The 26,609-nt window shown below is 45.9% G+C and overlaps 1 protein-coding gene across 1 annotated transcript in view; it reads right to left on the bottom strand.

The window, feature by feature from the left end:
• Window positions 1-26,609, bottom strand: part of PLXND1 (plexin D1) — a gene marked incomplete at its 5' end in the record, with an annotated part of 94,448 nt that overhangs the window by 34,959 nt on the left and 32,880 nt on the right. Inside the window, 11 exons of the mRNA XM_026074995.1 lie at window positions 1,604-1,753; window positions 2,663-2,938; window positions 3,333-3,423; window positions 5,857-6,024; window positions 7,485-7,624; window positions 11,028-11,127; window positions 12,411-12,562; window positions 14,583-14,746; window positions 17,238-17,331; window positions 18,261-18,350; window positions 20,798-20,902. Coding sequence (XP_025930780.1) covers window positions 1,604-1,753; window positions 2,663-2,938; window positions 3,333-3,423; window positions 5,857-6,024; window positions 7,485-7,624; window positions 11,028-11,127; window positions 12,411-12,562; window positions 14,583-14,746; window positions 17,238-17,331; window positions 18,261-18,350; window positions 20,798-20,902 — 1,530 coding nt within the window. The remainder of the gene's footprint in view (window positions 1-1,603; window positions 1,754-2,662; window positions 2,939-3,332; window positions 3,424-5,856; window positions 6,025-7,484; window positions 7,625-11,027; window positions 11,128-12,410; window positions 12,563-14,582; window positions 14,747-17,237; window positions 17,332-18,260; window positions 18,351-20,797; window positions 20,903-26,609) is intronic.

Here is a 26,609-nt window from a genome sequence, read left to right as displayed (position 1 = left end):
CAGTCACAACAACAAACATTTCAGCTATCCAAAAGGAAGAAGTCACATCAGCAACAGAACAGGTGTGATTTCTGCAGGCCCTTGATAACTATTAGTAATGAAAATTAGTTAGTGCCCATCACATAAGTCTGGCCCAATGTTACAAAAGCTATTCAGATTATATTCCAAAAGACAGCTGTTGCCTATGAAATGGCCAGCAGGCAATAACTCAAAACATATATGAAGGTTAATAAGTGCATACACATATGAATGCAAGTTGATTATTCAGCTACACTCCCAATAGCTATGTGTTACTTTAGTGTTGTGTATCAACCTCTTGTTTTCTAAGGAACTACTAGGGCATTACCCTGAATGTTTTATGTCAAACCCAAACTAGCAAACTCATAAATTCCTTTTTTTCCCCAAAGGGATTTCCCTGTTTTTCAGTTCTCACTAAAACCAAAATTACCCTATTTAAAATTTCCATTAAAGTGACTTAAGAAATTCTGCTACTTCTGCATTTCCTTCTTTGCCATTTGCAACAGAATTTCATGCACAATAGACCACAACCAGTAAACTGGACAACTCCATTGGTGGAACTGATGGTACATCTTCATGCTGTTTTTCTGGGCAGTGTAAGTCCACAGATTCTACAAATCCCTCTGCACCCCTTCTCCTCCCTGCCCAAGCCACAGACTCCTGCTAATTCAATATTAACACATCTACTGGAAGGAAACTCAGTTGGGATGGAGGCTGCAAGTTCTCAGACCATGGAGATGGAGGCATTGTCTCTCCAAGTATGAAGAGCCATGACCACATCCCTAAGTAGCAATGGGCTGCATATGAAAGAAATTGAGGGCAAGAAGCTCAGGGAAGGACGGACGGACAGTAAGAGAATGCTGTGAATTTTGCAGAATGCATAAAGATGAAAGTAGTTCTGAGGCACGACAGCCCTGAAGACTAAATTCCTCACAGTGGCAAAATGGTAGCCACTGGGAAGCAACAGTATGAACTTTCCAGTCCTGTGTCGTCCTCTTAATCTCCCCATATTGCAGGGACCCTCCTCTAGTGATTTACTAAGGCTTATTAAGGTTTATATCTTCATGTCTACTTGTAGCTCTTCTGCTGACAATAAGAGGGCTGACTGACTGAAAACTGGTGGAAATCCCCAAACTCATCTCACAAGGGCCAGAAAGAAAATTACTGCAAGTGATGAAAAATCACAAGCCTGGGATTTTACACTGCCTTACTAGAACTGACAAAATCTCCCTCTCACAACTTACAGCAAAGCCAACCAGTTCTCAAGTTAACTCAGCAGGAACGACCCAGCATTCAGCTGTCTGCGCCTCATGATTCGGAGCATGGCAGCCCCTCTCCACGACTTCGGATAGCCTTGGTGGTGACTATACCTACATCTCACTGAAGCAGCAGTCTTGGGGACAGCTGTAAGCATAGCACATTTTGTCCACCCCTCTGTCTGTAAGGCTGTCTGTGAGTGTGTCCCTGGCAGCTCATGACTTCATGGCCCTGCTTGTGCATACAACTGACTCCTTTGCGTACAAGGTTTGCAACAAGAACCCCTTTTGCCCTGCAAGCTTAGAGCTGGAAGGCTTCCAGGACTTACCGTCACAGGTAACTGTCTTTCCGAGGTGCTCAGCGACTCGTTGACCGAACAGTGAATGACTTTGTCGGAAACAATCTGGATCTCACATGAGATAAGGCCAATTTTCACTTGGTACTCATTGCTTTCCAGGCCTAGGTTGTCAGGCTCTTTCTAATGACAAAAATAAAATCAGGATGTCAGTCTTTAAAGTAGCTATCTGATTTGCACTGGATTTTCCTGCTTTACTTTCCATATCCCCTGCTGTTTTTCAGACCTGGGAACACTCTCCCTCTCCAAGAACATTCTTCCAGCCTTCCACAGGAAACCCAGAATTGGGTCATTCCCCATTTTCCTGTTTCCCATTCCTCACTCAGCATGGGGCATGGAAGGAACAAGCCCCTCACGGAACCCGTAAAAATCTGTTTTTGATCTACCTTGGCTGTACACCACTGATAAGGATCTGAGAGCCCACCTGGGAGCGAGGAAGGATGTACAACAGAGGAGATAGGCAGGGGTTGGGATTGCAGAGCCTGAGAAAGGGGGAGTGTGTTGCTGAAGCACATTGCAACCAGCAAGGATATCCTGCAATGAACAATAACCTTTGAATTAGCCTTGTGTATTGTCTGACCTGCTGTACCTTGACTTCCTTGTTAACTGAACTCGGTAGCCAAAAGAAAAGAATGCATGACACTTTTCTGCTGGAATAAATATCTATTGTCAGGACCTCCTGGCTTACCTGCTCGATTTCAGGACAGTGCATTATCATTCTTTATCACATGTCCTGTATTTTATTTAGCTCCTTGCTATTACATCCTTCAAATACAGCCCTCTGCCATCATGCCTCAGAGAGCATCATTAGGTCAAGCTGTATCCCTTGACGGAAGAGACAAGGCGCAGCAGAGCTAAGGAACAAGCTCTCTACCCTTGTGAGAGTTCGGTCCTCCCGTCCTCACTGTCTCCTTTCCCTCTACTGCATTTGTGAGGCAGCCACTATACCAGTATTTAGGACTGAAGAGCTCCCCAGGAAGGACCAGGTAACACCCCAGAAGCTTAGCACAGCTGTAAATGTCAATCTCTTACATGTATAACCAGAGTTAAGGGCTCGCCAGGATGGTGCTTGATCCATTTCTCCTTCTTGGCTGTGAAGAACTGGGGGTCGGCATAGTACTCCAGGCTGAATTTGCTGATGTGCAGGGCCTCCTCCGGGTACATCTCCTCATCAAGAGCCGGACGGTCATCTGCATAGAGGCGACCATTGAGATAGAAATCTACAGGTGCTGGCTTGCTCCCCATAGTGATGTTGGAGGCAGCTGGAGAAGGGCAGGTAATCACAGTGTCGGTGTGAACCTTACAATTCTGAAAGCAGGAGAGAGCATGCACATCAAAAAAGATGAACCCAAGTCTCATCTGTGCATCAGCAAACAGCCTGAGCAACCCCAAGGCTTTGATCAGCCTCAGATAGGGTGGCTTTGCTTCATCTGTGATTGATAGCCATCTGGTGTGCTGATCACCCAGCCAGGCACCATTAAGCATCAAGCACATTGATAGCACTAAAAACATCATTACTGCGTGGGAATAGATTAGGCCTGTCACTCTGCTGGGCTCAGGATCATAACATTTTCATCCCTGCTCCCAGCCCAATCTGCAACACAGGCTAAGGCCTCAGCTTTTACCCTCCAAAATGTCCTCAGGTATCAGGCATGCAGCCCTTCTCTTAAGTTATGAAGCGATATCAGGCAGGGTCACTCACCGTCTGTTCTCTGCCGATGCCACGTACCACCATCGACACATTCTGTACCAATTCAAAGCCTCGTCCCTCCAGGGTAATGATTCTGCCCCCACTTTAAACAGAAGGGAAGAAAAAGTAGGTGAGTGGAGTGGGGGTGCCTTAACACCTCCTAACAGAACAGTGAAGTGCAATGGCTGGGTCTGGCCTGCTTTATCCCAGGACTGTTTCCCAGCTATTTGAACAGCAAATATAACCCAACAGCCAAAAACTTCCTCTTACCTCCCACAAGCATCTATAATGCTACTGAGGTGTTAGGGAAGGAAGGAGGAGCAGCAGCTACTGCCGTGGAAAGGGGGAACTGCTTCCTTGCAGCAGAAAAACATCCGCCTTGCTCCCACTCCTCAAAGCAGCTGCCTGCCTCTGTGCTGGGGCAGGGGGGTGAGCGGAACAGGCTGCCCAGGCCTCCACCAGCCTAAGATGTTACTTTCCAACCACCCAAAGCAAGGGCAAGGAGATATTCCCGTCCTCTGCCCCACAGGCAATAGCCAAGAGCTTCGAGTCTTGGAGAGAGAAAAGACCCTGTAAGGTTGACATGGATCCTGCACCTCTCACACACTTCTGATTTAGACCAAGATGAGGAAGTTGTTTTGTGTTTTGGATCTATTGCCTAGGGAATTTGAAATATGGGCCTCTCAATGTGCAATCAATTAAAGACAGTAATGAAAGGGCCCTGATGTACATGACGCTGCTAGGCAGAGCAAAGGGTGGAGAACAGAAACAGCTTGTCTGCTCTGGACAGCAAAAGCTATACCCTGAATTTACTTTCCCCTTCCCCTGTTTCATGTTCTACCTGTTTCAGGAGTACTTCTCAGGGAACAGTCAAGATTTATAAATCCTATTTTCTAAAGACCCCATTATACTCAATGATTTTGGGTCCAAGGCCCTAAGAGTCAGGTTCTCTGAAATCTTTTACAGTGCTATAGCTCTTATTATGTTGTTGTGATCCAAGTTTCTAAGTTAAAACTTGTCACATCTGCAGAATAGTTTAGAACTGTTTTAAACTATATTCTTGCTTACACTGATCATTTTAGCAATATCATAAGACAAATCAGCTCCAGCTGATTTTTTAAATGAACTGTTGACTCTCCATGGCCAACACTGCAGCAACATACTGGAGCAGACAGAATACACAAGCAGCCCTATGATAACAAACCCAGTGTACACAACACAACCCAGTGTACACAACACAACCAAGCAGTTTGAAGAAAAAGACTGCTGTCATTCTCAGTGACATTCACAGTGAGTGAAATTTGGAAACTGATGTAAATATTAAGAAAGCAGAATAAGGTGACTGAGAAATACCCTGCTGGTTTCCCTTGTGCATACGGGTAGTGACATTCTGCCACTGTCTTTTTGTATTTAGATATCACTCTTGCCATTCAGCATAGTTTGCAAGCCTGCTAGAAGCTGAGATTGACTGAATGACTGTTGTGTTTTGTTATTAACTTTCCCACAGCCTGTATCTTTGGCTTTGCATTTGGGAATGCTGAGGCACAGCTTTGCTTCAATGGGATCAGGCTGTCAGAGCCTGCTGTATGCTCGCTCCCTGAGTGGGCTGCTTTCACAGCAATCCTGGAGGCAAAGGCACTGGATTCTCAGATTTCTTCATCAGTCTTGGGTTTTCCAGACTCCACAGCCAAGGAAGGTGAGTTTTCACCAAGATATCCAAAGGAACAGGAGCCTGAGAGCTCCATGGAGAGAAATGAAATTAAAAGCAACACGCTTTAAAAATGAAATGTGGTGGCCTCAGGGCCTGCTGAAATCCAAAATTACAAATCTCAGCTTATCCTCCAGCAGTTTTATTGCCAAGAAAAATCCTCGGGGTCTCATAGAGGCCCCCTATGTGAACCTCCCTAAAGCACCTACCAGGTGTAGACAGACAGTGCAATTACCATGGCTGACTTTTTTCCATGTCCTAAATGCACTGAAATGAGCTACAGCCAGTCCTGGTGTGTAAAACTTCTGCTCCAGTGCTGGGGTGCTCTAAAGCACCCTGACAGTGTTCTGTGATGCCCTTTCTATTAGCTGCGTGCGAGAGAATACATCAAACAGCAGGGCTGAGAAAGCCCCTTTCTTCCTCCAGAACCCCCTCCTCCCAGTCTGAAATCTACCTCCCTTTTGTAGGCAGATACAGACATGAGCCAGCTCTGAACTGGTAGTCATGAAGCTGTAATAACGTGGCACTGGGCCCAGATAACATACTCTGCCTCCTAGCTGTGCTTTAATAACTTGAGCTCAGGGTTACCAACATGGCTTTTACTCAGGAGCTAGTCTGCATCTGGATGGCTTGAAGCAGACACAGAGCACACTCATGTTGCCTGCAGTGGGCCACACAGGGATCCTCCAATTAGCTCTCCACTTGGACGAGAGAGCAGCATTCACATTTGCATTTAGCAAAATTACAAAGACAACTTCAACAAAGGCCACAAAAGGAAGGTCAAAATCCTGACAGACTTTGTTTTCTCCACTGGAGGAAAGATCTCACCTGATCTGACTCTTTTTAGGGTTGATGTCTGTTATAACCGGGTTCTTCTCATACTTGAACGTGATATTGTAGTTGGCACAAGACTTGTTCTCAAACTGGATGCAGACTCGCACAGCCGTGGTGAGCTCCACAGATGGCATGGTGCACGTGATAGTGGTATCGTTGCGACTGGAAAGGGAAAGACGTAGTAAGCCAGAGAAAGCTACAACCGAAGAGCATAGGAGCAATGCAGCGCAGACCTGAGAGCTCCCTCAGAAGTGAGGCAAACAGCGAAGACACAGGCAGCTGCCTCATGCCTGTAAGAATGAATTTTGAGTCACATGCCAATTACTTAATAATTACATAACCTAGTAATGAGCAATACTGAGAGTATATTGCCCCAGGCTGCCAGACTGCTTTCCTCTACAGTCAATGGAAAAGGGTAGTCTCCCACTTCTTCCCACTGACAACACAGAAACAAAGACAAAGAGGGGTCTCCTTTGACTAGGGAGCTGCCATGGGCGTTACTCTGGGTAGTACCCTCCACGTGCAGGAAGCGCCTTCAGCAGAGACACTGATCTACACGTCTGGCTGCTTTCACTGGGAGACCTCCATGTTCTCACTTGCAGCAACGCAATGTAATGGAGCATCAACAGTGTTTTACAAATGACGGAAGGAAGGATGGGAAAATTAAGTCAACAATCTCCAAAGTGACTGTTGATTTTGGACGATTCTTTTATGGCTCCTGGATGGACCATCACAGACCTTCAGAGTGGCTTCACCCTCCAGTGTGTGATCCTCCTACAAAAAGTCAGGCACCCTTTGCCCAAAGGAGATGTGGTTTCTCTCCAAGGAGGTCAGTACAACACAGCTGAATGTAATCATTTTGAATTTACAATACAGGTAGCAACCACAGAATAAAAAATAAAAGTCCCTAGGTAATTTGGTGAGGTGACTGGAGCATGGTGGAGGGATCCCAAAGTTCATGGAGCCCAGGTATGACCCAGAGCCAGAACCTCACCTGTCCTTGTGGGGGGACATGGGCTCAAGTAACCACTGCAGGGCAAGGTTAATTCCCCCAGGTGCAGTGCCTTCCTGAAGATGCTTTCAGGAACAGTTCTGTGTGGGAGGATCACTTCAGGGGCCTCTGTACTAGGCTAACCTACATTGCCCAAAGCAGGTAAGCCCACTGAGCGTCTGTAGCAAAAATCTGCATCTGCTTTGTTGCCAGGGTTTTGCGTCCAGTCCCAGACCACCCAAGAAGCCGGGAAGTACGTTACAAACTGTGTGTGAAATCACTTCATTTGCTGCTGGAATGCAGCTGCCACATCGTGGTAACACTAACACATTCGCATTACCAGACAAACACCATAGCCTTGTGTCAGGCACCTGCATCACAGCTCTGTGTCACCACTCTGGGGACTTTCGGGTTGCTGCGGAGGTTGGAAATGGAAAGGGTGGTAGCCAAATGGGCCTGCCTGGATGCTACACCGACTCCAAGACTAGCAGCGGTATGCAGCAGGTCCCTCCACCCAAAATCCAATTCTTTTGGATCTACTGTGGGACAATATCTTTCCTAACACTTAGGTTCTTTCTCCCTGGTTCAACAACAACCAGCTCCTAGTGCCAGCCCCCAGACCCAATCTCACCTGAGGTCAGTGCACTCTTTGGAGTTATTGACGAGGACGTGGAGCTCAGAGCCAACATCCAGCCTGCTTCCTTTGATGGTTACTCTTGTTCCTCCAGCTTTCGGGCCATTCGGTGGAGCTATGGATTGCACCATGGGAAGCTAAAAAACAAAAGGGAAATTCATCAATAGTTTTCTAGCCTGGTAAATTCACAACWGAATACTCCAGACCGCGCAAGGGAACTGCTGTCGTAAATTTAAGTATTCAGTATTGCCAGGCTCTGAAACAGCAGCATAGGAAAAGTACTTACTGACTTGTTGTCTGAGCAAGGAGAGAGGTACAAGGTATGAGGACTGAGACCATATAAACTTCTGTGAGTCTCAGCCGTCCCTAAATCCTGTCTTATAAGTGACACATGGGTCCGAACTGGAGCCAGGATCCCAGACCCTTGAGCTTTTCAACTGCAGGGCCAGAGCTGGAAGGCAACAGTTCAAGATCCGTCAAGAAAGMAAGCTTCTCAGTCATTCCAGCTCCCACCATCTCTGTTCTTCCACATTTGTTTCCTTCTGAATGTGAAGCTATGCCAAAGCTGTGCTGGATGATGGTTTTGAGATCTGTGAAAATATCCACCTGAGTCTACATAATGAAATATCGAACTCATTCTTCCTTAAGGAAGATTCAAATCCAAATCTCTTGAGATGACAGAAACTAAAGGGGAAGTTACTTTGCCTCTCACCATTTTCTGCTGAAATTAGCATGTATGTCATCTACATTTGCAGCCCCTGGAAATCTTTCTGCGATTCATGAGCTTGAGGCTTTGATAACTAATGCAGTCCTGAACCCTCATGTCTGCTACACAGAGTGCCCCAAGAGAGTCTGCTGGGCAACTTTCCTGCTCTGGTTTGAATAGGACACTGAGGGCATAGCAAATAATTATTTCAGGACCCTTCCATAAAGCATTTGGTAATTCCCTATCAAACACCACAAAATCCTGGGGGAACAAGACCTGCAGGGCTGCAGAGCGTGGCAGAAGCTTGCTCACTGCTACACTCCCTGTCTCTCGCTGCAGCTGCAGAGAAAAAAATTACACAAAAGCTGACTGAAGTAAATACGGCTAAGCTGCTTCATATCTCCTGGTGCTAATATCCCTTCCTGTCAATCCCAGCCATACAAACATGCTTATTAATAGCCATCCTTGCCCTTGCCCTACACTGAGACTGATTCTATTCCTCTACAGCCATTTCCCTTGTTGTATCTGATCACTACCCATTTCTATAGGATTCATTTTGTTAATTTATATTTCTCAGAATCCAAGAAATAGAGAGTTGTAGGCAGCTGTCTCCTGCCCTTGGCCCCTAAGCCACATATTCAAATGTGCTGCAACAACAGCAACAGAAAGGATTATTCATGCCCCGCAAAGCCCTCCAGCTCTTCTCATCTGCAACAGCCAGTGGCTACTGCTTTCAGTATATCGCCAGCATTGACTGCTTCCACTGCAACTTTTGCAAATTCAGCTTATCTATAGCCTGCTATAATGTCCTGCAGAAGTCTCTGGACCACGTTTCTTTCTTCTCCTTGGCAGAGTTACAGCTGAATTTTGCCTGTTCTAGATATGTCTAACGGCAACTTCGAAGCACTTAACACACAAACAATATTTGATTTAGACAGGCTGTTCTGAACTTTTAGACATTATCAGGTGAAGTGTTATTGATGCTCATGTTCAGGTCTCACTGAGACCAGCTTTGTATGGTATAATTTACTCCATCTTTATGTCACTGAATGTAGGATGATAATCCAGAAAACCAAACTGCATTGCTTAGTTTGCAAATGCAGCCATTTATGCTGTGAAGCATAACAGCAGCTAAACACTGTGCAACTTCACTCCCCCAACACACGCAAGACACTCACACAGAGAGCAGGGAATTACCTAACTTTTTTTCCAAACTTTGTGGGGAAAAAGACTGGCCAGGCTGAGATAAACAGATACAACAAGACAGCTTTCTGCTGTGCCACCAGGGCAGAAAATGGTTCCTCTCTCCCTGCTCCCCGGAGAGGGCAGCCTTCGCCACAAGCCTGCCCAGGAGCTGCGAGCACAGAGCTGTCAGAAACACTGGTTCCAATTCAATGACTGTCTTTGGCTTTTCTTGCTTTGTTTAGTGCTGGTGCAGGTGCTTCCTGAGAGGGCTCTTCCTTGTACTCTGAAAGCAGGCTTAGAAGCCCAACCCTTTCCCATTCTTAGGGCCCTTCTCCTCTTTGTCAACAACACAATTAACTCTCCAGGGGCTGACGTGATGGCAGGTCTCCCTTTTTGGAGGCAGCGCACATATCCTGACGACTAATGCACTAGAAATCTCAAACTCCATATCTTTTACCAGTCATACCCATGTTTGTACCTTGCTCCATTCCACACTGCAGGTTCTCTGAGATGTTTCAGATGAGAACCTGAATGCCTGGAAACTATGGGAAGGGGCCCCAGAGTGCACGTCCTCCCGTGAACTAGTGCCGAACCAGTACTGGCAACATCCTTGACCTCACCACTTCTCTTCTTGCGGTGTGCTGCCATGCGCACTGCCAGTCTCAGCTCTGCTATGGGATGCTGGGAGTGTTGTGCATGTGCTGACTGGATGCTGTGTAAACCTCTCTGAACTAAATACCAAACACATAATTAGTTACAAGGGTGGGGGGGCTACACCCAATGATCCTGAACTAAATTACTCACAATAGCTACTAAGAATCAAATGTCATTTCCTAGGGTTCAAGTCTTCCTTCAAGGCATTAGACTCCAGTATAATCTATTCTTCTCCAGCTAAAGCAATAGCATAAGCACAAAGAGTTTGAGTATGCAGCATGCCATTGGCATCCATACTGTTGTTTGTCCTGGATGCATGGGGCTACTCATGAATATAGTCTAGCCTGAGATGAGAGTGCTTGTTGGAAAGAAGAGCTGCATGGATTCTTTCAGGTTGACAGAGATGAAAGTCATCTCTGTGAAACGGTACAGTACAAAGCTATGAAGGGCTTTTCCTTCTATATACGACATGGGTTAGCTCAAGCCTAATTCCTACAGGGTATCCTCATGCAAAAACTGAGCAATCTCCAGAGCCCAAAATGTCAGTTCTAAACAATGCAGGTTCATGGTATATAACTTCACGTAGCAAGGAGAGACTTGACAATTCACATAAAATCTCACAAGCTATAATGGCACTTTAGCAAAAGAAGAGCAAGTAAAATGAACTCCTTGTTACAGCAGGAGAAACAGAGACATAACCAAGATAAGTGAGAAGTCATTGCAAAACTTGAGATTAGAAGCCAGATTTCTTGATGCAAATTAAGTTATGACACCTTGGCCGCAGTCCTTCTTCTAGTGCTCAAGCTTGGATTTGCTAGACATCGTTCAGGTAATTAAAGGTGAAAAAACATTTCAGCTGCTTTGTGGGGACTCTCATCATGGATCCTGTTTTCCAAGCCAGCTGAGGGGTAGAGGGGCCATAGGCTTTTTTCTTAAGGGGTACAAGGAAAATAAACGTGAGGATCACCAGAAACATCTATGAGGCAGCTACTTACCACATAGGAGTATCGCTCTCTGGACTTGCCTTCCTGGCTCACATTAACTGTTACCATATCAGAAAACACCTCCTGAGCTTCTCCAGTCTGGCATACGATCCTGCAGAAAAGAAAGACAAAGTTCACATGCACAGGCCAGACCCAAAGGCAGACCATCTTACAAGACAGGGACAGCAGAGCTAGGAAGAAACCTTAGCTTTTTCTTCTAATCCTCTAGCTGTGTTCTGTCTGCTGCAGACACAGACTGGGAAGTACCGGCCTGTATTTTTGACACCAGGTTATCCACATGTGCTTTAAGGAGGGCAAGCAGCACAGTGAAAAAAGATATATCCATGTGTCAACTGTATAAAGTCACGCCCATGTTAGTGCCACTGAGGGACCATTTAAGGAAAAAGTTTGCTGAAGACGCAATCCAAAGGCAGAATTAGAAAAATCTTAGTTTCTGAAAAGCTCTTAGAAATATGCAGCCTGCTCCAGTGATCTCTAAAATACATGAATATTCATTAAGTACCTGCTCCTGCACTCAGCTGCACAGCAGAATATGGGCTAAGCTTCTTAACATCAGTGTTGAGCTATTTTCACTGCTCTGTTCTAGGATGGGGACAAAATGTAATTTATGGTAAGTCAGGCCTGCCTGTAGCACTGCTCCACTGCCCCTGAGCAGAGCATACCAGACAGCCCAGCCTGCGGCCGCTAAGGGCCATGGTCATAGCCTGCCACTACCACCCTGTGGGAAAGCGGCTGGAGGGAGGGGGCAGAGGGCTTCCTTCAGCTTTGGTGGATGATTTTGTTCCTAGAGAGCCCCGGGACAATTGCTTCAGCTTTTCTCTCAAACTCATCTGGCTGCGATAAGGGAGAGGTCTTGAAAAATAATGAAGTGATGTGAATGCTGGTGAAAGGCTTGAGAGCTTTGCAGAATGAAGTGTTCTGCTTGCATCTCTGAACAGGTTCCACGCAGCAGCAGCTGTGCTAGCTCTCCTCACCCGGTCCCACCACCAGGCTCAGACCATCTCTGGCAACCAGAGGTTTGGTTCAGGCTCACAAGCCTGTCCCAGCCTTTGAGGGGTAGAAATGAGGCACTAGTGACTAATGCAGGGATGAGTAAGTGCTGTGCTGGAGATATTGCTGGACATGAAGGAAAAAGGGCCTTTATTTGGGATGTGAGGGAAACAGCTCAACAAACTCATCCTGCCAGGACAGAAAAGCACCCACAAAGAATCACAGCTGGCCAGATGGGGGTGATCAGCCCAACAGCTCTTATCCTAAGCCATCCATTTCCTCTGTCACAAGGGTGGTGAGGGAGCCAGCCAGCTGAAAAAGGGAAAAACAACTCATTCTGAGGCACGTCCCCTGCTTCCCAATGGCACTGTCCAAGATACTCACGTCTCAGAGACCACGTATCTGTCCTTGAGTGGCAGGCATTTCACACTCCCTATCTTGACAGCGTTAATGACATCGCTGAACCTGCGGCCCAGGTTCCTTCCTCGTATTGTGAGCAGAGTTCCTCCATCCAGGGGCCCGCTCAGGGGCTCAATCTGCCAGGGGATCAAAGGAAAAGGGCTGCACATTAAAAGAGAACCACGAGAAAAACTTGCTTTGATTCCTAAATGAATTTCTGTTCCTGCATCAGTGTGTTTGTTTTCCACTTGTCCTTCAGTGAAGAAGAAGAAATTGCTTCTCAGACTCCAGCTCAGCCCCACAAAGCCTCCGCCACCACGTTCCCTGTGCCAGAGCTTTGCAAACAAAAAGCAGTTACACTTCTATGCTGATTTTGGTATTACTTCAGCCCCAGGCAAAAAGCAAGCACATCTGGGATGAAACATCACTCTTCTCCACACAACAGCTTTGAACGGAGATGGGGCAGAAACAAACCTGGAGACATGGAAAACTAGAGGAGGGGTGTTAGTGTACTGTGAAGAGACAGTCCTGTCATCATATTTTAAGGTCTGTCCTGAACACAGCAGGGCCTTTGAGGACAAGAACAAGAAAAATGTTCTGTGAATGGGACCATGGCCAAGATACCAGCACTCTGGTGTCCTGGAATATAGGACTAGTCCAATGACTTCGGAAGAGATGGCTGTTCCCTACTGATCTCTTACTGCCAGTTGGTTTCTCATCTGGCAACTACTAATCTCCCTGGGATAGGGATAGGAATGGGATACGGAAATGCCTGCTGGATGTAATGCTGTTTTACTACACAACTGGCTTTCCCAGTTAGTTTGATTTCATTATTCAGAAAGTTAGTTAAATCCCTCCAATGTAGAAATAGCTCTTTTTCCTTTAACAAACACAATGACAAACAAAGCTAGTGCAAAGCACCTGGTAACACTCGTCTGTCTCAGTGTGCATTTGGTGAGGCTGCAGCGTGAGGCTTACCGCAGCTGCTGCCAGCACACCATGACGTCAGCCAGGGCTGAAGGTCAAGCGTGGAAGCTCCTTCTTCCACCAACCTGGTTAAGGCTTATAAAGTTCTACTACTAAGCTTGGTGCCCTCTTCCTTAGCCTGCTCCATTCTTCTTCCTCTCGAGGATAGCGCCATGAGTGCTAATGCAGAGCTTGTTTGTTTGTGTGATTCTGGAGGATTTTGATTTACCATCTACTATTTGCTAAGGAAACAGCATCGCAGTCCTGAGACATTCTGTAACCTGAATTCTTGTGGTTTGCTTCCATTATTTTCTGGCAAGGTACTGATAATATTTTATATGTATTGGAGAAAGACAGCCTCATCTGGGAACATTCCTTTCCCACCACTGCTGGGCTAGCAATAACAACAAGATGAAATGGGCAGGCAATGGGAATCGTACAGTCCACCTATGCAATGTTACAGCACTCAGATTATGAGCAGATATCAGTACACACCTCCCTAAGAACAGAAACACCATATCCTTGCCAATTTTGATGGCCACATTAGCTGTTTTTCCTCTCCAGTTTCTTCTCTCTTCCCATGGAGCACATTTGTTCAATGCACTTTCTTTGTTACACACTGGGGGACAAATTTGGTTGCTCATATCATAACTTTAAGCAGAACCCTACGTCTAAATGTCCCCCCAAACATTCAAAAACTGATGATCTAAACAAAACTCATCTCAAAATACATAATGCCAAAAGGCCCCTCTATCACTACAGATCTCAGCAAAACTTCAGGGAATGCATGTCTGGAATAGGGTTCACATTCATCTTTTAGCTACACCCAGTTAATCGCTACTTCTAGATAAGAATCCTTCAGCTAATTCTACAACTCTTTCTCCCTTTTACCCACCCCAGGAGCTCTGGTACATTTTGATTGCACTGGTGCTGTTTTTCCCACTGGCATGATTAAGATTGGATCGTGCAAATACCAAGATGTCTTCGGCATGTCGTTTTCTGTTTTCAGGTGACCCAAAACCATAAAAAAAATATTAGTGAATAATTCAGTGCTGGCCTTGACCTTGTCTTGTGTCAGGGAGAAAGCATGATTTCCCAATTGTCCCCAGGTTTGTGACCACCCAGCCAGTTTCAGTCCTCTGCACTGCTTGTCCTCCCACACACACTTTCCACATTGTGTGCACATCTTACCTTCTTAATCTCAGGAGCTGGACACACATCTGAGGTCTGGGAGGATTCAGTGTTTAGTCTGCAGCTGGAGCTGGTCTCACTCCAGATGCACCGGTGTCCCAGGTCCTCTCTCCCCAGACACTGAGAACAGTCAGCACTTCCAGTTGCACAGTTATAGACCTCCACTAAACCATAAAAGACAACAGAAAATGTGAGATCCTGGACCTGAGACTTCCACAGCTTTGCTTAGCTTTACAAAGTCAAACACCGACCCCTTCCATAGTTATACCAAACCAAATAACATCTGAAATCCAGTGGATGAGTGGAAGAGCTTGCACATACGGCAAGACAAGGCAGCGTTGGCTGCCATCCTGAAGATTTCCCAGAAGGACTGGGTGCTTGTTCTCACTGCAATATAATTTAGCACTTTCTTTTCTTTTTTTCCTTCCCTTTTGAAAAACAAACAACCACCCAAACTCAAAACCTTTTGTCAATTTATGCTACATGTTTCCAATTCTCAGCATCCACATGGGATCCTGCTTGGCAAAGCTGGCTCTGTCCTGTTAGCAAAGCAATCACATTGCTTCCATATTCTGCGACAAAAATCTGATTGTAACAATGTTTTGTACAATGTTTACATTCCCTTTCCTTCCCCCTAGTGACCATGGGCTCTCTTCATTGACTTCTCCCTTCAGATCTGCTCAGCTCAGCCTTCAAATGATTTTCCTACAGTGCTCTCACCTCTTTATTAGCTGGTGCCCTAGGTTACATCTCCTTTCCTGCCCAAAGCCTTCTACCACTGGAGTATGGGTATCCACTGAGATCAACAGCTAGAAATATTCAGGAAACACTCCTTTCACACCCTTTTCCCCAGAGGATATTTTGCAGGAGAACATAAAATAAAGAAAGTCATATTTTGCACTTCTGTTCACGGGAGGGTTTCAAAGCACTTCATAAACAACTAATGAATCTCTTGGTCTTCAACAGTCTGTCTGTGCTCATGCTAACGAAACTTCACTGGCACTCAAGGAAATCTCTCATTCTGCATGAAAAAAGTGAGCTTATTTCACCTCTTTTTGAGTCTACTCAGTGAATTACACTGGTTGGCTTTCTACCCAAGGACAATGAGCTGAGATTCCCTTTGGTGAACTACAGAAATGCAGTTTACAATAAAAGCTGATAAATACTGATAAAACAATCAATGGAAAATAACAGTAATTCTATTAAAGACAGTATAAAAGATGTACACATTTATATAATTGGCCCAGCAGATCTCTGTCTCTACTTGTAATTGTTCTGTAAGCCTCTGTAATTTTACTTGTACCAATCTGATCAAGGCAAAGAGGAGCCAGAGATGCATAATGGTCCCACAGGATCTCAAAACATGCTGGCAAATTCAAACTGATGCAAACACAGGCTGCATAAAATAACTCCTGCTTGCAGGAAAAGATGTGGATTCCATGTTCTTTGCACTGTCTTTTCTGCTTCCAGCAAAACTCACATTGAGAGTTACAAACCTTTTGTTGCATACTAAAATAATCTTAGCTCAAAGCCCTACCTCTCTTCCAGTGGTTACCTCTAGCAGCTCAAAAATACTCCTGATACTCTTTTCCTTATGCAAGGAAGTCCTGGCTCATGCTTCCCATGCTGATATTTCAAAGGTTATTTCACCAGTGTGGAATGCTTTGCAAGATATGTCTCCTTTACACACTGGAATTTCCTATGGGGAAACCTTTTTATACTGGGTCAGTGACTGATAGTGCTAATGTCTCTCCACCTATTACAGCTTTCCTCCTAAGAAAAGCTCACTTTAACGATCTAGTCCTCATTTGCATCTAACATAAATCAGCACCTTCTATTAAAACTGTTGACACTGAGAGGGAAACCAACCCCAAAGACGCTACATACAGCAGTAGCATGCAGCTAGCTAAATCACAAAGTTCCTGGCCAAGGCAGGGAGCGGAGGTGGTTGCAAGTGCACTGGCTCAGCTGGCTGACTGGCTAGGCTTGTCCTCAGCAAAATGTCTTGTTTTGGATGCACTTCTAATCCGACTGTTTCCCCTTCACTGCTTAGTTTGCTGATGTAGCAGGGGCTTTTTTAGGAACCCATGTGTTCTTCCCAGAGATAGAGAGTGGGCCAGGGGTGAATTGTGTTTACACATTTTATTCTTTCTCAGCACAGGAGGAAAAAAAAAAAAAAAAAAGACTCAATTTTTACCTAGTGCTGAACCTTGAGGCCATGCTCCTGCAAAAGCTTACGCTAGAGCCCTTCCCCCATCCCGTTCCTTATCTCCTTTGAGAAGAATTCCTTTGCTGACCCTGGGAGACACTTCACATTTCTGTTGTGATTGAGTATTTCAGAACACTCTGTTCTATATGCTATTGGCAGACAAAAAATCTCAACTGTTGTGCATGCTCAAGGATGGGATTTGAATTTGCCTGGGTGTAAAATGGATGTCTGTGGGTGTGTGAGTCTGTCTGGTTTCTGTGCACACATTCACATGCATGTGAGTCTGTGTAAATATATTTTTCTGTCTATGTATGAGAGAAAGAACAGAGTTTTGCACATCTGAGCTGTGGCGTGATCTCTCTCCTGAATCTATAAACTTTGCTAGGCTTCTAGAATCTTTCAAGCTGACCAAATGAGAGCAGAATAAAAATATTTTCAACTCAAACCTGTCATCATCTCTGGACTGTCAATAAATCTGTCTGGTTTATCCTTCAGCTGAAGGCTTACTGGGAAGAGATGGCTTTTTTCTGATGTGTGGAGCTGCATGAAAACAAAAATGAAAAAACACTAATGAAATCAACTAAAATACTAGGTTACATATGCACACAAAGCTGATTAACACTCCTCATGACACTCCTCCTACCACTGTTTCTCAGTATAGGAGGCTCTGATCTTCAGCAGAGAGAAAGAGAGAGAAAGTTATTTTCTGTCCTTAACTGTTTTGCCAAGGTCTCAACAAAAGCAGAACAAGGCACTGTACACACATTAGTGGGAACAGAGCCCTGGTTTGCTGATATTTTAGTAGAAATGAAAAGAACAGACTGAACAGTCTGTGAATTTTTACTGCTTGGTCACAATACACAATTTCTCAGGCCATGTAACAGGAAAGTGTTCCTCTCCAACTTCTATTTTAAATATTCCCATCAGCAGAAGCCCAAGTATTTGCTTGCATTTCAGAGGTGTAATTTGTTCTCCAATAACCACACACCACTCTTTGGTGAGCGTCTGGGCATTTTCTCAGGTCAAAACCTTTTTCAGGAAAAAAAGCTACAGAATCTGTAATACTAAAAGGTGATGATTCTTTTGTTTGTTTTACTGAACTGCTCCCATTTAAAAAGCTAAACAAGCAGCTCTTTCCCCAAACCCCAGCAGAGCAGAGGCTGAAGCCACCAGAACAATTCACAGAGAGACGAAGTGGAACCAGTGACCCCGTGAAAGCCCATCCAGCTGTCGGCCAACGCAAGCCCCGTGGAACACCTTGCTGTGAGAGGCCGGAGCTGCTCTGTCCTTTCCCCATCCGGCGCTGCCTGGGGAAGGACGGGGGGAAGCATTCCAGTGCTGGAGGCTGAGGCTGGGGCAGCTGAGGCTGAGGCTGGGGCAGCGGCAGAGCCCTCCCTGCAGGCAGGCTGCCTCCTCTGCCATGCTGTGGAGGCTTTGAGCAGAGTCACAGGCACCGTCGCAGCACTCACCAGCACGTGGCTGCACTGAACAGCGGAGGAGTTCACCCATCGGGCTTCGAATGTCCGCTCAGTTCCAAAATGGCATTCTAGAGCTGTGTCCTGGGGAAGAAACAGGGCAGAACAGGTACAAACAACTGTTTTTTGCATTTTTCCATTCAGTCAATAGATAAAATTGGTGCTGCATCTTACCTTATTCATCCTATGAGTATCTGAACTATGGTTCAAGTATAAATATGAAACCAAAACCCAATGTTGTAAATGGGCATGGGGATCTTTTCCAAATTAATCCTGCTCTGTTACACACAGCATTTAACTACTTCAGGATGAACATCACAAATGGACCCAAACCCTCCCTCTTGCTCTTGCCCAGTGTGTGGCTAGAAAGCTGAACGACCAGACATTTGACAGTTCCTTTTGGAGTCGGGGATCCATGGCACGTACAAAACAGGAGACATGCGTGGCCAGGAGGTTATACTCTGGTAATCCCTTGTCAACATAGTATCCTGGGGGGGTGGAGGGGCGTTCGTTTAAACAGGTGGAGTTTAGAGTCCAGGCTGCAGCTTACACTGGGAGCCAAATTGGTCCCAAGCAGTCTTGCCTAAACTGGATTGTAAACCAGTCAGTGATTTGGGCTCAAAGCCATCTTTCTTCTCCTAACAGCTGTACTGAGCAAATCTCTGCTTCAGATGAGGTTCTAGCTGGGAGTATGTTCAAACACAAATTTTCTGTGCTGTTTCACTAATAACACAAGGGATGATATCCTGCCCTGGTTACTGTTGTGCTCCTGTGCTGCTGTTACTGCAGGAAAAAATCCTATCTCCAAGGAAGTCGATGCTTCGCCATTACTGAGCTCTAACTACACTTTAAAACTTGACAGATCTGATTAAAAAAAAAAAAGAAAAACACATGAAAGAAAACATCAGATTGCTGGCATGGAGTTGCTGACTCATAGAACACACATGCGGCACTAAGACAGAAACTGGAATCTTTTGCTGTGAATCATTTGCACCCATGTAACTTCCACTTTTAAAATAAATCCATGCCCTCTCATCCCTTTTGTCAGCACGTTAACAGTTTCCAGGATGCTAACAAAGGTACTTGAGTATTGGTCTCCTGATCCTCCAGAGCAACAGCAGGGAAAAAAGGAGAACTAATCCTGCCCAGTGGCTCCAGGACAGTTTTGCAGATGGTGGGAAGGAGGAAGTCAGATTGTAAGATAGTCTCTCCAGCCACCCTCTGGGAATGGAGGTGCCTCAGTCACTTTCCTGTTGACTTCATTTCCTATCAGGTTACATGCGGTATTGCTTCCTCTTTAGCCACCTCAAACACCCACAGAGGAAGAGCAATTTCTCGCCCTTTTTTGCTGATTATAGAGGGGCACATCCTTATTTACAAAGGCCAGACCTTCTGCAGGAAATGGGAACCCAAGCGAGAGCAAGGGAGAGCCCTTTTTGCTGCTGCACTGAGGAGAATGAGGTCTGGCGGAAGCACTGCTAATGCAATGTCTTACAGCTTCTTCCTGCTGCCCTCTGGAGATGCAAGCTTTATAACTCCACAAGCTTTCCCAAGTCATTTCATTTCCCTAAAAAAAGCGGAGTTACCTGGCTGTCCAGTGTATGGATATCCTCCATAGGGATATTGCAAACCAGACCTCCCAGGGCCTAGTTGAAGACTTGACCCAAAATGACACAGGGCAGCTTCCTACAAATGCCAGAGCTTAGTCAAATATTTTCCCAGTGCCCAGATCCCCTACACTAAATTCCTCTGGTTTCTTCTGGTGTGAAATGCATCTCAGAACGCAGCATTTGAGGTCCACTCCCACTGTTTGCCCTATGACAATTCACATGCCAGAACATTTCACAGAAAGGACTTTTTCACAAAAAAAAAGAGCTCCGCAATGACCACCAAAAGTTAAGTTAAAACATATTTCCTTGCTGTATTCCAACCAGTTGCTTAGCTAGCACAGGGCATTCTGCCTGCAGTTCTGGGCTTTGTCTTTGCTTGCACTTTCTTTTCTAAGAGTCTCTTGCTTTTCCAGAGTGCCATGGGGACAGGCTTACACGCAGCTCTGCGAGAGTTCCCTTGCGAGAGCTGGACACCTGCACGCTCTCTAGTTGGAAACAAATATTCCAAAGGAAAATGAGAATTTTATTTCCCCCAAACATTTTGTTCCAGTGACTATTTTACAAGGTGCATAAACCTCCTTTTTCCACAGGATGCAAAAGGCCTGTCATTAATTGCAGGAGCTCCCTGGAGAATGTCTGTACACAAACTGCATTTCCCTTTGGCTTTGCCATGAAAGCTCACTTGCCATTGGGGTGGCTACTTTCCACCAGCATCTTTTGTTAATGCAGCTATTTCAGCTGCTAACTGCTAATATAAAGTGGGACTGGACCCATCACCTCATTCCTGAGGCAGAAATTAGCTTGTACTTAAAAACCCTTCAGCTGATTCCTGGCCTCCTAGCCGCACATCAACTTAGGATCACCTCATGAGCTCAGGTTAGCTCATGGTTACCTTTCTGCTCTTTCTAGAAACTCATTTACCTTAGAGAAAGTCGCATTAGCCAGTGAGATTATAATGTCTTGAGAAGCTCCTGTGGGCACTGGGTCTAAAGGGGCAGGTACAATCTGCGGACAGTCGATTTTCTCCTGTTATTTACAAAACAAGAAAAATAAAGAGAGATTAGCAGGGTCCATGCTCAGCTTCCTCAATGAAGAGACAAGAAGAAACACAGGGGCCTAATGATAAAATTTATTTCACACTGCAACCCATGAAAGTGAAATACCAAAAAGGCACTGTGATGCAAACAGTCAAGTAGCTCAACATGGAGCCGTCCTCCCCTGAGTCACCAGCTCTAAGTCCAGACCAAGATGGTACTGACTCACGATCCATAGCCTCCGCTAGCTGCTAGATAACCATGAAATGGTGGCCTGGTTCCCAAGATGGCTTATCCACAGCCATCATGAATTGGTGCTCTCGTTGGCGGTCAGAGTCTAGGACGCGAGAGGAATGAAATAAGCATTCCCCTCTCGCTCCTCAAAGAGCTCCTCTGTCAGCACCTGGATGACAGAAGGTCTTGGCTCTCTGAGCGATGGCGCTGCCAATCTTGGACTTTTCACCCTTCTACACTAGAATAAATGTACTCCCAGATAGAAAGCAAATCCATATGCACTCCTCAGCTGCCACTCTGGGGCAGCTCCCTTATTACATGCACTTAAATGTTAGAAGAGGGGGCCAGAGTGACACTAAAAGGATGTGCCGCTTTGTACAATGGCAAATCTGCCGGTGTGACCCCCCTCTTCCCAGCAGGAAGCCAACGTCTCATACATTGCAGTGCGCGTTTCTGCAAGCCCCTGCAGAGATTTCACTTTCTAGTGGTCTCCCTTCTGCACATTATTATTTCAGAAGTGTGTGTGGGTTTGTGCGTATGCGTGTGCGTGGAGAAAAGGGTATAATGAGCTGTAGGGGGCTTCAGGAAGGGGACTGTAGCAGTAGGACAGCTGAAATGAAAGGCCTAAATGAAGCTGAAAAATGATTTTAAAAGGTCATCTGTCCCCCTACTTTTGTTCTCACTTTAAATTGATGGCTCAGATACTGGAGCTGACTCAGAATCCAAATCCGTATGACAAGTCCATCCTGTTCACTCATGAGATGTAAATTACCCTGCAAAACTACAGGAAAAATGGAGCCAGATTCTCCATTGCCCCAGGGTATATCCAGATTAATGCCTTTGACAGTGGAGCCACTGGGGTAAATGACAACAAAATATTTGGCCCATTATGCAGACTAATTTACAGCAGGCAAGATTTTCTTCTCACTTGCACTAAAGGTTACCCCACTGCGACTCTGCTGATGCCAGCGCTCTTGTTCCTGATCCGTGCTCACGAGACGTAAGAGTCTGGCCTAACGCCGAGATGCACGGCAGAGCACATCCCCAGCGCTGAACACACAGTGAGCATGACGCTCCTCTCTTGCCTTCCCCAAACTCAGCTAGAGAGTCAGGGAACTATCTGGAAGTGCTTGTTTGACTGTGGAAAACATGCTTCATTTCTTATCAAGACATTGATCTTAACCAAGCACAGTTGGTGCTGCCTGAACAAGGAGATTAAATAACAGAGAGATGCACATGATAAGGGAAGTAAAACAACAAAGCAAAGCAATGGTGAGAGATTTCAGTCCCAAGTCTCCTCCATGAGAATCAGAAGAGTTAAAATAAAACCAGCAGGGGTACGACTGAAAATTCATGCAAAAGCTCCTATGGCCTGGGGTGTCCTCGCATGTCACAGCAGCCAGCATAGCTTGCTAGATAAATACACTTTAGAGGACTGATTAACTTGCCGTCTTGCAGTCCTTTCTCCTGCTGTTCATCAGCGGCTAGAAATAGAGCTTTCCAGCTGATTATATCATTCATGCCTGGATCAGGGAGAAGGGTCTGAATGTTTAAAATGCTATAGATGAAGCCAGTATGACACTGCCTTCCCAGCAAATTGGTTTTCAGGAGCACCCTAAAAACACAGCAACGTTTTTTTTCCCTTAAAGTTCAGACTGGGGTACGAACAACCATGTTTACAGGACTACACAGCACCTTGTTCTGCAAGTTGTTCTACTCAAATCAGTGGGAAGAGTACTAAAAAGGCCCACAGAGATAAAGCAGGAATGTGCCTGAGCCAGGTGCAATATCCAGCTGAACTTCAACTCTGGAGTAAGAGATCAGAAGAGAGAAAGTAAGGAAAAGTACGCACTTATCTTTGCCATGATAGGTAACTGCAGCTTTCACCCTTTGGTTTTCATACTACACAAGAGTAGATGGAAGCAGCATGTGGAAAGACTTAGTGAAACTTTCACTATGCCATGCCAGGCTCCTGGAGACCTCTGTCCATGACCGTGGTTTTCTCCCTTTACCCAGAAGAGTATTCCTGGTGCCAATACTTGGCCGCTCAGAGCCCACTCTGCCCCATGCAGTCCAGGGGTGCAGCCCCACAGCTGGTCAAGCAGATCCACTGTTGGGCTGTCAAGGTCCAACCTTCCCCCCACCCACATGCTCCTATCTTGCCTGGCACTGGAACAAGAGCGAGCACAGACAGGGCAGGGCTCTGGCAGCCTCAGCCCTCACACGTGTCAGCTCACGGCAATCGTAGCCGTGGGTCCCTCTCTCTACCTCTACTATTCAAGGTATTCTTGGTAATGTCAGCTCAGCTTTACCCTGTTTTCTGCTCTTACTCCTGCATCAAGTGTCATTTTCCTGGCTCACTGCATCAAGATGCACCAGAGCTACCTGTCTGCACACGAGATCCCACATCTAGCACAGGCCTTTCAGCGTGGGCTCCAGTGCTAAAATATGCACCAATATCTGCCTGGATGGGGTTCTGCAGGCACACCTGTGCTGAGCCATGGAAAAACGTTCTTCTCCTTTCTCTGCTAAATAACAGCTCTTCCCCATGTGTTTCAAGAAGCAGCTACCCTTGAGTCAAAGGACACAAATTATTTTAGGCAATTTTGCATTTGCCAGCAAAGTTGCCGGTTACACAGTGACTTCTTCAGGACAAAGTCAATCCAATAATGTGAGACCTTTTTAAAAGTCCTCTTATCATCCAAGCCTTGCCCTTAGATTTAATGAGAAACACACTGTATACCAGCAGTGACTAAAAACATTGATTAAGGATTAATCTGCTGTGGTTCTCAGCCACCCCCTCTACAGTCCTGCTGCCATTCACTGCCACTCAGCTGTTCTCTTGAGGATGACAACTTGCAGATCAACTTCTACCCTGCAGACCTGTCTCCTCTTCTCCAATCTAAAATCTTGGCTTCTTTCTAACAAAAGCTACATCTCATCTCCCACTCAGCAGCAAGAGCAGGCAGTTGTCTTCAGACACACACTTGGAAACAGGTACAGAGATCACAGAAGTGCCTCTCTAACCCCAAGGTCATGCTTTTGCAGCAGCCTGAGATGTGTGAACCACTGCAGTAATGGTCCACCCAAATGCACGTACATGCTGGCATACAGAGTTTTGGCGCTGATTTGTCTCTTTCGAAACATGAGCTCTACCCTGAAGCACCCTGTCACTAAGGAACAGTAGTAAACCCAGGAGAAGCACTGGTTTGATAGCCAAATCCTGGAGGCGTGAGGACACTGTCACTCTGCTGGGCCCAAGGAGCAGCGCTCGGATGGCAGGCCACGGATGGACCTCCTGATTTCTCTTCTGGGATGCAGCTCCCATGGGCCTGGCTGCTCTCGCTTGGTTAGATCAACCCTCAGTGCTGCAAGCAGTTTGCTTCCTTGGCCACGGATGATTCCTGAGGCTAAAAGAAGTGGGAGGCGAAGCTATGGCCAAGGGCCAGAAGTTCAGAGCCATATCCTGCTCCTAGCGTAAATCCAGAGGCGCTTTTCTATTCAAGTCAGCAACTCCTGTAAATTCCTGGGTTTACATTGCTGAGCAGGAACAGAGCGCGCCCACACGGGAGAACTTGCCTGTGAATGGGGGAGAGGCAGGGGCTGAATACTAATCCCATTTCCCTTATCTCTGGCTTCCTTTCGTGCCTGTCGCTCGCTGTAACCCCAGGATACCTTCCGCAGGACACCGCATGTGATCCTGCACTAGCACAGGCAAAGTTAGAAACGCAAAGTAATGATTTGTCATCTTGGAAATGGCCTGCAGATCACTCCAAGCAGTGAGATGTGCTGCATATCCCTGCCAGAAGGTTATTTTTAGCATCACACGCTGTCTGTCTGTCTGTCTATGGTATTTCGAAGTCATCCATCACTGCCATGTCTGAGACTCACAGCCCTCACTGGCAAATCCATCCATCAGGAGAAAACAAAACAACAGAACTGAAGGACCTCAGCAGCTGATCCAGAGAAACAGGCGTTTGGACAGGCTTTGGATGGGTGGCTGCAGTCCACCCTCCCTTGCTGCCCTCCAACACGACCTGCCCTGGGAGCAGATTTGCTGTTGTTCTGCCAGGCCAAAGCTGCCATTCGGCTGCAGGCCGAAAGCGTGCCTACGCAGAGCAGCCGTGGCTCTGCCGGCACGCGATCGGCCTTTGCGCCACAAGAACGGGGTCGTGCTGGAGCCCCGATCTCCATACAGCCTGCCCTGCTGACCGATGCAACTAGTTCACGTTGCACGAGTGTGAAGCAGCTTTTAGATATTCTTATACATATCTGCAGACATTTTTATATAGTCCTCCCCTCTTGTCCAGGTGGGGAGCAGAAACAGCCTCATATAACTTCAGTGGATCAGTCCCACACAATGAATAACAAATAATTAAGGTTTACAAGTACTCAGCTCCCATGTAGACAACAAAATAAATATCCAGATATTTTTTGAAACTTCAACAATTTACAAAGTGAAGGGTGCTTTTTTTAAACTGTTCATTACAAACAGTTAAGACATTCATAAAAAAGCACAGTCTATTCAGAAACAATTGACAAAACAGAAAGAAGGCTAAATCTGTCCTGAATTCTCAGAGAACAATCAAGCAGCTGTGACCCAACAGTGACAGGAAACATTTCATATTGTTTTTATATTAGACAATAATGTATGAAGTTGCAATGTGTTGTCCATATCTGCCTCCCCTGTTCAATGCATTTGGACTGTTCTACCTATTTCCCATTAAAGGAGGCAGGATGCAAAGCGGCAGAGCTGCAAAGCTACCAGGGTTCTGGGGTCAAGTCTGGAAGGTGAGAATGGGAAGTCTGACACAGGGGCCAAAGTACATAAAGGTGACAAGCATGGGGAATCTCTGAAAAAGCTTAGATGAAGTTCAGAGCACCAGTGCCAAAAGAATATTCAATTTAAAGTGTAAAAGCTTGGCTTAGATCTACAGCAGATTGATTGCTAAAAAGTCAATTTTATTTAAATTAACTTCAATTTAAATTTCAGGAGCAGGAACATGCTGAGCCTCTGGGTTATTAGAAGCTATAATTTGGAAAGGGGTGATTTTCTCCTTTAGATGAGCACTGACAGTGTTGCTCTAGCAAATTACTAACGTACCACAACAACCTAGTAAAAACTAAACGAATTGTAAAGTATCGCTGCATTTATTTTATTACTTAAATCCAGGCATCCCAAGGATGTGGAGGAATAAAGGCATTGCTCCAGACCTGAGAGGTATTAAAGAGCCAAGGGATACAGCCTGCTGAAATGACCAGGAAAGCTTAATTCCTCACACATGAGCGACTGCTCACTGGCTGCAGCGGCCCGCAAAGGGGCCAACGGGTGACAGAAGACAGTTGCACCTTGTCAGGAGGCGCACAGCCAAGACTGCCGCGTGCCAACCCCTGCAGAGCCCTCCTGGAGGGGAACCTCCTGTCACCGGGCTGCGTGATCTACCGCACATGCGGAGCCGGGCTCC

The sequence above is a fragment of the Apteryx rowi genome, unplaced genomic scaffold (assembly GCF_003343035.1).
Source record: "Apteryx rowi isolate R43461 unplaced genomic scaffold, aptRow1 scaffold_4, whole genome shotgun sequence".
NCBI lineage: Eukaryota > Metazoa > Chordata > Aves > Apterygiformes > Apterygidae > Apteryx > Apteryx rowi.
Note: the sequence above shows the minus strand (reverse complement) of the source record. Positions and strands in the feature narration are given on the sequence as shown.